Source organism: Oryx dammah, unplaced genomic scaffold (genome assembly GCF_014754425.2).
Source record: "Oryx dammah isolate SB20612 unplaced genomic scaffold, SCBI_Odam_1.1 HiC_scaffold_2, whole genome shotgun sequence".
NCBI lineage: Eukaryota > Metazoa > Chordata > Mammalia > Artiodactyla > Bovidae > Oryx > Oryx dammah.
In genome coordinates this window covers 56,952,564-56,966,977 of record NW_024070186.1, presented here as the reverse complement: position 1 = coordinate 56,966,977, position 14,414 = coordinate 56,952,564, and the positions used below count along the sequence as shown (strand labels likewise).

The window sequence follows — 14,414 nt, the reverse complement described above, 5'->3', positions numbered from 1 at the left end:
GGAACAAAGTACTAACCTGACTCAGATCTCTGCTTCTCGAATTTTTCCAGTGAAGTGCCCTAAAAAGCAGCTGAGAGTGAACTCATATTTAGGAAAATTAGAAATGTACTCTCAATTTTCTTTAAATCCTTTGTTTTTCCAAAAGGTTTTGCATACTGGTCTATTTTGTTTCCATATCTGCTTTAATAGATGAACGTATACACCATCAAATAAAATGGGATCATTAGGAACTGGTACCATGTTTATCCTATGGGGTTTTTTCTCTTACAAGGCACAGTGCAATATTGTCCTAGAATTTAAGAAACAAATCCCATCACAGAGGAGCCTGGTAGGCTGCAGTTCATGGGATCGCTAAGAGTCAGACACGACTGAGCAACTTCACTTTCACTTTTCACTTTCATGCATTGGAGAAGGAAATGGCAACCCACTCCAGTGTTCTTGCCTGGAGAATTCCAGGGACGGGGGAGCCTGGTGGGCTGCCGTCTATGGGGTCGCACAGAGTTGGACACGACTGAAGTGACTTAGCAGCAGCAGCACAATGGTTGGCCATGGAATACATGATAAGATTGTATGTTGAATTGTTCTGGAATTGACTTGGCTTACAGATTTTTGTTTTACTTAATATTGAAATTTGCTTGCCTTTCTCTGATTGTAGACAAAATTCGGGAAGAATAACCCAAAGTGTTCTTTATAATACAAAGAAGGTAATTTAGGATTCACAAATGGAAGTAAAGCAAAATACATGATAATCGAAAGCTCATTTTCTCATAAATTCTGTTGCATGAATTTAACTGAGTTCAGGAGGCTAGTATTCTGTATGTTTTAAAGCATTCATTCAGAATTTTAAAAATGGTTGGTTAATTTATTTTTTATTTTAGGCCAGATATCACAGAGACCTTCAACAGCAAATTTACCACTTTCCAACTCTGTGAAAAGAAGTTCCAGCTGCTTTTCTTCTCATCCCCGGTCAAGAAGTGCAGTTGCTCCATCACTCTCTAAAGCTGCTTCTGAAATTTCAGAAATTGAATATATTGATGATACTGACCATGATGAGCCTTTCTTAGATGACGCTGATGATCAGCAGACCTTAGACAGTTTGGAAAAAGAATTAAGTGAGCTGAGAAATCTTGCAGGTAATGCTATTTTTTTTCACTATAAACAATATTAACTCTGCCTTCTGCCTGATTCTGCATGTCATGCTCCAAGCAAACAAACTTTTCCCTTTTTCTCTTTAAACCATCAACCTTTGTGTTTGTTTTCTTGGCTATCCTCTGATGTCACCCTGAAAATGTTATAGAACTTGTGTGTGCCCAGCCATATCAGAGATTATCCCCTTAGCTCATATAATTCACAGTTAAGTGGTCTTAAGGTCCTTCATGTGGACAGAAAAAAATGTTTTTTCTCCTTCCTACAAGCTCACTGAGTGACTAATCTCTTATAAGAGCCATTGCCCAATATTGTTGGAGACAAGAGCTATTCCATCTGATCTTTTGAAGCAGTATTTCTCAAGTTTCAATGTGTACATAAATCCCCCAGGGGTGTTGTTATAATGCAGGTGTATGTCTGGGGTGGGATGCAAGATTCTGCATTTTTATTAAGACTTGCCAATTTTGAGCCTTTTATTTTCATTCATTTCTAGAAGTTTTGATTGTGGCATTCTTGTCTGTTTTATCTTTAGAGTCCATTGGCAAGTTAGATTAATGTAGCAATTTTTTTCCTCTGCACTTAGTAGGCATTTCTCCACTGTCTTCTGTCCCTGGATAATGTGTAAGTTAGTACTTTGGCACAGTTTCTCCCTTTAACTTTTGTTTGGTTGAATTCAATTGTCAAATTTTTTTTTTTTTTTTTTTTTTTTTTTTTTACCACTGGTAGAGCTTGAGGTAGCTCTATTACCTGAATCCTGTCATGTTGGAGAATGCCTGCTACCTTTGTATTTGAATGGTAAATTGACTGTGGGTATTCTCCTTGAGTCTGAGCTTCCCAGGTGGCTCTACCTACCAATCAAGAAACACGGGTTTGATCCTTGGCTCAGGAAGATCCTTTGGAGAAGGAAATGGCAGCCCATTCCAGTTTCTTGCCTGGGAAATCCCAAGGACAGAGGAGCCTGACAGGCTACAGTCCATGGGGTCACAAAAGAGGTGGACATGACTTAGTGATTAAACAACAACAAAATCTCCTTGGGTCATTTTTCTCTTAAACCTTGTACACGCTGATTCATCCTTTCCTGGATCTGAATTCTGCTGTGAAGTAGTTCGAGGTTTCTCATTTTTACTTCACTCTCTTTTGCATGTGATATGCTTCTTTCTTGATTGTGTGTTTGGAGAATTTTTTCTCTTAATATTTGAAATTCAGTTATTGGACCAGGATTGTATTTCGGTATCAGTAATTCAGCATTTCTTAAAGCATAGAGGTTCCTCTTTGTTTTCAGAGAAATTTTCTTTTGTCATATATTTGAATTGCTATTCTGTTCCATTTGGCTTTTTGCTGCTGAGAAACCTGTTTTATGTTGGATCTCTTTACGATGTTTATTTATGTTTCTTCAACTGTTTTAAGCTGTTTTTATTTTGCTTTTTATTTACTGTGATTATCTCAAGTTTGTCTCTTATATCAGCATTTCAATTTACAGCTGGTTATAGTCCATTCTTTATGGATTGACCCAATAAATTAGCTCTTTACAGGCATTCTTTTTTTTTTGGTAATTTTTACTTTGATGTAGTTTAAACTTAGAGAATTGCAAGAATGCAAGAATAGTACAAGGAACTTCCATATACACTTCACCCATTTCATGACCTGTTTGTCTTACCTCATTTGCACATGTGTACACACACACATACACACACACACACACACACACAAATACAACTCTTTTTCTGAACCATTTGAGAGAATGTTACAAGAATCATAACCCTTTTCCAAAAATATATTTTAGTGTATTTCCTACAAGCAACAGCTTTTTCTTGTGTAACAATAGTATAGTGATCAAAATCAAGAAATTTAACATTAATACATTGTAATTCTCTAACCTTCAGTACATATCTAATTTTTTAAAATTGTCTCAGTGATGTTCATTATAGCATGTTTTTTTCTGGTGCAAGGTCCAATCCAGGAACAAGTTTGCTTTTCCTTTTTGATGTCTGACATGTTGCTGTTTGATCTTTTAAATTAGTTTTATTATTTTTAAAAATGTCATTCTTATTATTTATTCTGTAACCAAAGGACTTATGAGGGAGTTTTCTTAGGGTCTTGATTTGTTATCTACCAGATTGCTCTATCACTTAATAATTTTTGTGTGCAGCGGATTCTTGGATTCCAGTTTGTTTGCTGTCCTTTCCTTGCGTCTTACTTGTTCACATGTGTTGCGAGTGGCTTTGCTCGCATCTTCTGTCTTTTCTGATATAGTGAGATTGCATTCTCCCTAAAATCTCCTCTCTCCTCGCTACTTGTGCTAGATGTGTCAGTCTTCTCTGTGGAGCTACTGTTTGTGAGTTGACTATTGACTCTTTTCTGTATCCCGCTGGCTCAAAGGCACAGGGAGAATACATGAAAGACTGAGGAGTTCAGCTTCCTTTATTGGAGGATCTGGGCTCTCTTGTCTTTTTCTGGATTTTATTGAATGCCAGTCTTCATTGGACCTGATTTCGAGTGTGTTTTGTCTCTGTTAGGACACCTGTGGGTGTGTGATTTTCTTGCCTCCACTAAGATATTATGGTGGATGTTCAGGGCTTAAAAATATTTTCAATGTTTTCTCCTTGCTTTCCCCTTCCCCACTGTTTTCCCCAATTTCTTATGGTATGGGTAAGACTTGTGAGCACTTTAGATGACCTCCTCTTTTCCTGTTACTAGTTTGTGTGCACATTGAGTGGGAGAGAGAAAGGGCGTGGACAGCGTAGGCCCCCAGCTGTACCTTAATGAATCTTCTGTTTATTCCTTTGGTTGTCCCTTGTCAAGGTTTATGATGTGAATTTGTATCTCTTCCTTTGGTTCCACTTATGATTTTATTTTATTTTTAATTTTTCTCCCTTTCCTATTCATTTCATTAGGGATTGGGGAAGAAGAAATTGTGATTCATCTTTACTTATCATTCACTTCCCTGACTCAGCTTTACTAAAAATCAAATATAAATATGCTTGGAGGTAATTCTCATGTTAAAAGTCATTTCTAGGGACTTCCCTGGAGGTTCCGTGGTTAAGACTCTGCCTTCCAGTGCAGAGGGTAGAGAGTCAATCCTGGTTGGGGAGATCCCACATGCCTAGTGGCAAAAAAACAAAACAAAACAAAACCAGAAACGATATTGTAATGAATTTAATGCTGCTGCAACCGCTGCTAAGTCACTTCAATCGTGTCTGACTCTGTGTGACCCCATGGACGGCAGCCCACCAGGTTCCCCCATCCCTGGGGATTCTCCAGGCAAGAACACTGGAGTGGGTTGCTATTTCCTTCTCCAGTGCATGAAAGTGAAAAGTGAAAGTGAATTCACTCAGTCATGTCCGACTCTTTGCGACCCCATGGACTGCAGCCCACCAGGCTGCTCCTTCCATGGGATTTTCCAGGCAAGAGTACTGGAGTGGGGTGCCATTGCCTTCTCTGAACGAATTTAATAGAGGCTTTAAAAAAAGGGTCACATAAAAATACCTTTAACAAATTAATTCTAAAATGAAGCATATCAGATCTGAACTAGATCAAAAGGATAGTAATACAGTTTTTAATAAGAAGATGAAGGTTGTCTTATTTGGTAAATTGATCAATTTCATTATTTACAAAGAAATACTTTACAAACAGTAGTTTTGGGTTGTTTGTCTCTAACCTCTCAGCTTTTTTATTTCGTTTATCAGGTTTGTTCTTATGTGCTTCACCTTTCCCCTGTCACTCATTTCTCATACACCCACACCAATATTTTCAGCAGAATACATAATTTTTCATACATTAAAAGCAAGTACACACTACATAGCCTGTGAACTACCAGAGCTTTTTGATGGGTCAAGAGCAGAATGTAATCACTTACACACAGTCCACCGAGGAATGGCTCTCTTTCGATTTGGGAAGATTGGCCTTGGATGAATGCACAGCTTTGCAGACATTCACCTGGAGCTGAGGAAAGAAGAGGACTGCGCATCAGCTAAATTGTACCAACAGTCAGGGAGGTGACAGCTGCGGTGGTGCAATCAGGCTTTATTCTAGAAAATTCATTGATTCTGCACAGACTTTTATATTCTGTTCAGCATCAATGGGTAGAAAAATTCCACCCACATGTCACTACTCATGGTGAGTTCTGAAACAACTCTCAATGAAGTCTGGTCTCACACAGATACAGCTACACAACTGTACTCATACAAATGTAAATGGGTGTGCATTCCCATGAAAGCTGCCTTTTTTGTAAGCAACAAACCTTATGATTTATTTTATGTTAGCTCTAGGATACCTCCACTTCCTCCAGGTTCTAGGAAAAGAGCCCTGCCAAAGAGTCTGGAGAAGAGAAGACCGGAAATAATTACATTGAGTAGTGTTTCTCCTTTGACTCCAATCACTGAAGCTGACAATAGAGTCATTTCAGAAAGAGATGGGGCCAGTGGGAGCTGAAGATATGTATATGTGTGTGTGTGTGTGTGCAGGTTGAATCAGGAAACAAGGAGCAGCAAAGCAGGGTGGTTGAGAGCCAGACTCTAGGGCCAGGGGTTTGGTTCTGAAACGTGGAGCTATGAATTCCCAGCTTTGTGACAACAGACAAATTATTATACTTTTTTTATATCTCTCTGTATCAGTTTCCATGTATGAGAGATGAGTATGAGAATAGGCCCTATTATAAGTTGTTCAATGATTGAATTTGAGTATATATTAAATACTATATTTATAAAAATTTTGTACATACACACACACATGCAGTTTAACATTGAAGTGCTTAGCACATAGTCTGTCCTGAAAACACTGTTAAATTATATAAGAAACCAATGGGCAGTGCTTTGGACATATAGTAAGCTAAGGTGCTCTTGGCAAGTCCAACTTTTAGTCAAAAACATATAAAATCTATTTCTATTCTAGAACCATGTTTTCTTCTGGGCCACTTTGAGAATTATAGTTAGCTCTAGTTCATACTATAATTATTCCTCCACAAGTACCTTTGTAAATAACACTAAATTCTACTTATGCTTTAGCATTTCAGTCATGTTCGACCCTTTGTGACCCTTTGGACTGTGTGTGCCAGGCGCCTCTGTCCATGGTATCCTCCAGGCAGGAATACTGGAGTGGTTGCCATTTCCTCTTCCAGGGGACCTTCCAGACCCAGGTATCAAACCTGTGTCTCCTGTGTCTTCTGCATTGCAAGTGGATTCTTTAGCATTGAGCCATTACCAAGGCATTTTTTTAAAATCAGTTTTTGGATATTGCTATAGCCTGAATGGAGAAGGCAATGACAACCCACTCCAGTACTCTTGCCTGGAGAATCCCATGGACGGAGGAGCTTGGTGGGCTACAGTCCATGGTGTTGTGAAGAGTCAGACACAACTGAGCAACCTCACTTTCACTTTTCATTTTCATGCACTGGAGAAGGAAATGGCAACCCACTGCAGTATTCTTGCCTGGAGAATCCCAGGGATGGAGGAGCCTGGTGGGCTGCCGTCTGTGGGGTCGCACAGTGTCAGACACGACTGAAGTGACTTAGCAGCAGCAGCAGCAGCAGCATAGCCTGAATAATTTGGAAATACCAGAAGATTTGCATTATGAGAAAATATCAGTAATCAAATACAGTAAAGCATTTACTTCTTCAGTGGTTAAGAATTATTGTTTGGGGCCTTCTCTGGTGGTTCAGTGGCTAAGACTATGTTCCTAGTGCAGGGGGCACAGCTTCAGTCCTTGCTCAGGGAACTGAAATCCCACATGCCACACGATGTGGCCAAAAAAAAAGCCTCATTTGTTTTAAACTCATTGTGACTTGTTGTTTGAGTGTTTGTGATCCTTAAATTCCTTTGGCAATGCTATGCTTGTACGAGTCTGCAGGTACTCAGCCGAGTAATTAAAGACAGAGAACTTTTTCTTAAATAAGAAAGAATCAAAATCTACCTGATACTCATATGAACTACAGTGTGAAGTAAAATAGTAAGGCAGTGGTTTCCCGAGTAATTAGAAGGTTGACCATCAAGTAAGATATTAAACTGTAAAATGGCTAGTCAGAATTATAGTCAGCTAATTAACTAGATAGCCCTTGTAAAGACAGTCAGGTGAAACTGAATTAGAATGGCAATTTTTTTGCTTTAGAGTATCTTGGAATTTTAGGGAAAAAAATTGAGTGACACATAAAAGTGAAAGTCAACATATTAAAAACATTCTGATGTAGGAATATGAAGCCATTCAATGAGTCGTAATAATCACTGTTTGTTCTTATATGAACTGTTGCTCTATTTAATCTCATAGCTATCCTGTTGGTAGATGGGTGAGGAAGTGGTACTTTTGGTCTCCCCTGTGTGGCTACAGTAACTGAGAATCTGGATGGTGCAGTGACTGCCTCCCCTGGGTGCCCAGAGGCACCCATGCACAAACCCAGGCAGGTCTGCCCCACGTTCCTTTGTCTGACCACCAGACCTGTGTGCCACTTAAATAATTTGAGATTCTTCCTTCAGATCACTATTGTGATCACTTGAGAGGCAGAAGGTGTTGGGCAGAGTAAAGGCAAAGGAAAGAAGGGTTGAAGGATAAATGAGGCAAGACAGTGGAGGAGGGGAAACAGGCTGGTGGGTTGGGCGTGGGCTCACAAGTTACAAGGGGAGGGTCCTGATGGTCATGTCTCCCGAATATTGGGATGTCTTATGTATGCGTATCTAGTCCTTTAGAAGTGGTGCTTGTTTTTGTTGGTGGTGGTGAATTATTTACTGGGAAATTGCCTGTATGCTTTGTTTCTGTTCCTTGAAAGGGGTTAACCTGTCGTTTGGTCCTTCTTTTCCTCTTTACTCCATTTCTTTATTCATGTGTGTTTATTTCCCTGTAGAATAAAGTGTTATGTATGTGTTTTAAGCAACCCGAGTTTTAGAAATACACTGTGGAACTTTGTATATAGTCAATTTTCCCTCTTTGCCATTCTTTATTATTGCATTTAAGAGATTCTTCAGTGATCAGAGAACATACACATATCCCATTTATTCCAGGGATAGGAAAGATTTAACTTCAATCCACTCTCAACAATCAGCTGATTTGACAGTTATAAAGTAAAATCTCCAATGGAAATATCAATACAATCTTCCCTGGTCCCATATGAGAAAAATCAGAACACTTGGGTTTTTGTATGGTTGACCTTTTAGGTTTTAACACTAACCTGCAGTAGGATTTTTGTTAAAGTTTTATTTTTTTCTGCCTCGAAAGTCAAGTGATGTCACCTCTGCTCCTGTTAACCGAAATTAAATAACTGCTCCTATTAATTCTGAAATAAAATTTTGAGACTGAATAATTATACAAAAATAATCCTATTCTGTTTGTATAATTTGAATTAGCTTTGTATTCATTCAGTTAGGACTTGAAAGACTAACAGAGACTTGAAAGACTAACCTCTCCTGGTGGGATTCCTTAGATCTAAGCATCACCATTGGGTTAGCACTGTGGTTCTACCAGTTCCAAATCCTGAGCTGACTACTTTCCCACGGGTAACATTCTCTTTCATGGGGTATGTAAAGGGACCTTGTATACCTGTTTTGATTCACCTTGTGGGTGTGGGGGGGGGGAAACACCTCCTTGTGGAGAAGATAATAGCCTAATGCTAAATAATTAGATTCTGGAACATAGTGATTTATGAATGTGGTGAGCTGAAAGAGCTTAGGTTGAGTTCCAGTTCTTCTACTTGTAGTTGTGTGAACATTTATCAGTCCCTAGTGGGCCATCAATTTCCTAATCTCCAATAAGTGGGATAGGACAAAAATTTTCCCTAAGGAATCTTTTGTTTTTCTCAGAAGTAATCTTATAGAGAATTTCCAAACATAAATGAGACCAGTGAAAGCTGTCTTGCTTGCTTTGGGGTGGTGGGAGCAAAAGCCTCAACCCTCAGCCTGCTGGATTTCTCCACGTATTGTCATTGTGAATTCTCTGGATTTCTAAGGACACTGACAGTTATAAATGTATTGATGTCTACCTGCAGTTCAGTCACTCAGTCATGTCCGACTCTTTGTGACCCCATGGACTGCAGCATGCCAGGCCTCCTTGTCCATCGCCAACTCCCAGAGTTTACTCAAACTCATGTCCATTGGGTTGGTGACGCCATCCAACCATCTCATCCTATGTGGTATCCTTCTCCTCCTGCCTTCAATCTTTCCCAGCATCAGGGTCTTTTCAAATGAGTTAGTTCTTCACATCAGGTCGCCAAAGTATTGAAGTTTCAGCTTCATCATCAGTCCTTCCAGTGAATATTCAGGACTGATTTCCTTTAGAGTTGACTGGTTGGATCTCCTTGGAGTCCAAGGGACTCTCAAGAGTCTTCTCCAACACCACAGTTCAAAAGCAACAATTCTTCGGTGCTCAGCTTTCTTTATAGTCCAACTTTATAGTCCACATCCATACATGACTACTGAAAAAACCATAGCTTTGACTAGATGGACCATTGTTAGTAAAGTAATGTCTCTGCTTTTCAATATGCTGTCTAGGTTGGTCATAACTTTTCTTCCAAGGAGTAAGCATCTTTTTATTTCATGGCTGCAGTCACATGATTTTGGAGCCCAAGAAAATAAAGTCTGTCACTGTTCCCACTGTTTCCCTATCTATTTGCCATGAAGTGATGGGACCAGATGCCATGATCTTAGTTATCTTGCAGGAGGGATATTCTATTTTTTTTTTAATTAAAAATTTTTTTTTTTTTTTACTTTATAATACTGTATTAGTTTTGCCATACAAGGAGGGATATTCTAAGTTCATTTTTGTAGGGGAATCTCTGCTTGCTCACAAACTTAAAGTTAATACTAACCACCCTGGGTCCTTCTGATCCTGTCACTTTCATTGAAGCGAAGGGAAGAATGCATGCTAAGTCGCTTCCATTGTGTCTGACTCTTTGAGACCCTGTGGACCGTAGCCGGCCAGGCTCTTCTGTCCAGAGGTTTCTCCAGGCAAGAGTACTGGAGTGGGTTGTCATGCCCTCCTCTAGGAGATCTTCCCCACCCTGGGACTGAACTCCGCTCTCTTACATCTCCTGCATTGGCAGGCGGGTTCTTTCCCACTCCCATCACCTGAGTAACCCCAGGAATAACAGCCAGTTCTTTTAATAGTTTTAAAAGTCACCATAGCATAACCTCTTGTAGAAGTTAGATGGCTCTGACAACATTATGTCTAATGTAATAATCATATTTACTTCTATACTTGATATTTTGGTAGTTCATGTAAGGAAGGTATTGCTTACACATTTGCTTATTGAATTTGCACTATTTGTCCTTACTCAAGCTGAATTGGGAGAAGGCAATGGCAACCCACTCCAGTACTCTTGCCTGAAAAAACCCATGGTTGGAGGAGCCTGGTAGGCTGCGGTTCATGGGGTTGCTAAGAGTTGGACACGACTGAGCATCTTCACGTTTACTTTTCACTTTCATGCATTGGAGAAGGAAATGGCAACCCACTCCAGTTTTCTTGCCTGGAGAATCCTAGGGATGGAGGAACCTGATGGGCTGCCGACTATGGGGTCATATAAATTCGGACACTACTGAAGCGACTTAGCAGCAGGAGCAGAGGGCTGAATCACAGGCCAACTTCAGGAAAAAGAAGATTTAAGGCTGTTCCCCTTTCACATACACATGGTTATTATCTACCCAAATAAAGCAAGGCAGTCTAAAAGAAAGAGTAGCTTTTCCAAAACTAACCTTTGCCTCAGACTGTGTGGGGGCAAACCTTTTATTTCTTAGAAGACAAAAAGATATAATAAAGTGTTTAACATTCAGGCAAGTTGAGGAGTTGCACAATATCGTAAGTTTAAAAAAGATTGCTTGTATTTCCTTGGAACTTTGTAAATTTTCAGAGCATTTGTCACTTAAGTATAGTGTATGTTAAAAATCAATGTGGCTAGGCAAAATAAGTCAGACTGTTGTTTAGTTGCTAAGTCGTGTCCAGCTCCTCTGAGACCACATGTACTGTAGCCCATCAGGCTCCTCTGTCCATGGAATTTTCCAGGCAAGAATACTGGAGTGTGTTGTCATTTCCTACTCCAGGGATTGAACCCCAGTCTCTTGCGTCTCCTGCATTGCAGGCAGATTCTTTACCACTGAGCCACCTGGGAAGCCCCTATCCTTGTACTGCTTGAAGTTTACTGAGTAAACTTTCAGCACCATATGCTCTGTATTTGTTTCTTGAATTTATGTGTTGATAATGCATGAAATAAAATATTTCAGATCCTTCAGAAAAACTTTACAGCCTAACCTCAGAAGAGTTACCAGCCTTCAACAACCATTTGCTGAATATAAGTCAGACTACCCTAGATTTCCTTAAGACCTCATGTGCGAGAGGTCTCTGTGGATTTCAGGAACAGAGGTAAGTTAAATATGCTGCTTATATGTACAAAGAGTGCATTGTAAAATTTTTGACAACCCCCAACTAGTTACCTTTACTACACAGATATTGTCCTCATGTGTGTACTTATATGGCTATTCTTTATAAAATGTTTAAGTGCTAACCAAATATCAGGATTTAGTGAAAGGCTTATGAAGTTGTTGCTTTAATGTGAAGAGATAATTCTCTGCTGCACAATGTGTGTCAGGAAAATGAAAAGACATTTGGAATTTAATAATCCTTCAGTATTTCTTCTTATATTGAAAAACAGTTGCCTTACTTGTCTTCATTAACTTACTGAATTTCAATACTTTGCATTCATAGACTCTTATTCAACATGAATAAAGTTTTTAGAATAGAATATTGAGAAGTCTCCTTTTTGAAATCAAGTCTAGATTGTTAATGATGTCATTTTAATCTGTATGACTTCATTCTTCCCTTACACAGGATAAGAGCATTTAGAAATGGTGATCAGTTTATAAGGAACATTGATAAAACTAATAAATCTTCAGAAAAGTAGTCTATCATGTCAAGGTGTTATGGTCATACTAGAATTCCCTGGAAAAGGAAGAGTGATTCTTCTAAACAGACTGAGAAAGAAGTAAAATAAAATCCCCTTGAATTGTAAATTCCTTTGATTTGTTGAAGTCTAATATTGTAGTAAAAAGGAATCAAGAGTTCATATTCTGTCTTTCTGAAGGAGAAAATCATTTATCTGTGGTCCAAGGATTTTTCCATTTCTAATACCACTTACATTTTTTTTTAAAGGGATCAGTATAAAGTTGCTATTTTTTTCCCTAAAAATAAACCAAAGTTACTAAACCAACTTCATAAAAAAGACATTTAGGACTAAATATAAGGGGATTATATTAATAGAATAAAGCACAATTCTTTAAAATTAAAAATTTCATGAAAAAGTGATTACTTTGTCCTTCTTTATTTAGATGAGTGAAAGGTTTTTTTTTTGTTTTGTTTTGTTTTTAATCACATTTAAGATCTGAACTGGACCACCGACAAGACTTTACTAAATGCTGGTTTAGCCTGTTTGGGGCATAAAACCCAAAGAAGAGTTATATTTTATATTATTTAGTAGTGTACATGGGCTGAAATTTTTAATAACTTGGACCAAAGTATCTGAACTATGCGGACTCCTCTCTGTGCCCCCATACTACTTCTTACCCCAAGCCCCACACAGCAACACACTAGGGTTTTCATGAGTTCCTTTTCACCATAAGATGCAACAAAGTAAAAGAACTACATAGTGGCTGTCATTAATTTTGGCTTTGGCATATCTAGACTGGCTATCCACATGGTCCTAATTTACTGTATACAAAGGAAGTGATTTATCTGGCAGCTTATTCATTGGGATTCTGTTAAACCACCAAGGTAATGATGAATGTTCTTAAAAAGAACCTGGAGGCTCTGCAAGTTTCTGAAGTACCTTCTGAGGTATCACCAATGAAAGATGCAACCAGAGACCATGAAATCTTCTCTCCTTGGTTCCACTGTGGCTTTATCTCTGGAGAGAGGGAGAATGATGAGGATCATGGAGGCTTTGTTATTGGGCACAGTGGGAATTATGGTCTCAGTCTGAAATAGCCCCCCTCATGTCTGCCTGCCTCCAATTACTTCAGTGTGTGTAGTATTGATCAGAAGATAAATGGAGAGTTGAAACCTGGTTCTGTATATTGTGTATTGACCTTTTAATGTATTTCCAGCTCTTCTGAAAAGGATACTGGAATCCAGTCTTTGCTGACAGTTTCTGAGAGCAGTACGGATGAGGAGGAAGAAGATTTTTTTGACAAGCAACATGTCATTACGCTCCCTTGGTCAAAGAGTACCTAGTGATCATTCATTACTTTTTCCATTTTGTACCCAGAGTAAAGCAAACCTGAAAAAAGTTATCAAGTGATTACCTGTCCGGGTGATAGAGATTTTTGATTATTGTCTCTGATATTTCAAGGTTTACAGACTAATAAAAATTAGTGAAATTATAAGTTTAAGGACTTTTTCTTCCAGATTGCAGATTATATTAGTAACATTCAATGAAATTTAAAAAATAAGTTGTAACTGTCTCTAAGAACTTATCAGAATGTAGTACTGTTGCAGGAAGGTAGTACTGTTGCAGGAAGGGGGACCCCTTCCAGGGCCTGAAACTGGGCTCTTGTCTAACACTTGGAAATGAATTGTCTGAGGAGACACATGTGCTGACAAAGCAAGAGATTTTATTGGGAAAGGGCACCCGTGTGGAGAGCAGTAGGGTAAGGGAACCCAGGAGAACAGCCCTGCCATGTGGCTTGCAGTCTTGGGTTTTATGGTGATGGGATTAGTTTCCGGGTGGTCTTTGGTCAATCATTCTAATTCAGAGTCTTTCCTGGTGGCGCACGCATCACTCAGCCAAGATGAATGCTAGTGAGAGGGATTCTGGGAAGTGGACGGACACGTGACGTCTCCTTTTGACCTTTCCCAAACTCTTGCGGTTGTTGGTGGCTTATCAGGACCTCCTGTCATAAAACAGCTCATGCAAATGGTTACTATGGTGCCTGGCCAGGGAGGGCAGTTTCAATAAGTGTGCTTCCCCTGACAGTACATGATTATCTTTTTAAAATTAATTTATTTTTATTGAAGTATAGTTGATAAAAAATATTATATGTTAGTACATGCTTATCTTTAAAGTAATATTTAATTGTTAAATTATATTTTAAATAATTATATCACCAATGTACATTTGATGGCCTAGTTATACTTGGCAGTATCACTGAGACTGGAATCCATTTTTTACTTTGATTAGTTTTTTTCTTCCTGTTGGTGTTTTTGACATTTACAGGTGTTTTGGTAGCATCAAAAGTTGCTGCTAGAAGAGAAAAAGAGGACCTGAAATAAAATGAACATGATACTTGCCATTCTCTGTTATGGTA

At 38.8% G+C, this 14,414-nt stretch overlaps 1 protein-coding gene across 4 annotated transcripts in view; it reads left to right on the top strand.

Annotated features, from left to right (window-relative positions):
• Positions 1-13,493, top strand: part of ZBBX (zinc finger B-box domain containing) — a 121,388-nt gene extending 107,895 nt beyond the window's left edge. For all 4 annotated transcript variants that reach the window (XM_040248246.1, XM_040248255.1, XM_040248240.1 and 1 more), the window contains 3 exons: positions 879-1,133; positions 11,340-11,478; positions 13,215-13,493. In XM_040248246.1, the coding sequence (XP_040104180.1) occupies positions 879-1,133; positions 11,340-11,478; positions 13,215-13,341 (521 nt within the window). In that variant the 3' untranslated portion in view covers positions 13,342-13,493. The remainder of the gene's footprint in view (positions 1-878; positions 1,134-11,339; positions 11,479-13,214) is intronic.
• The last annotated feature ends 921 nt before the right edge of the window (positions 13,494-14,414 follow it).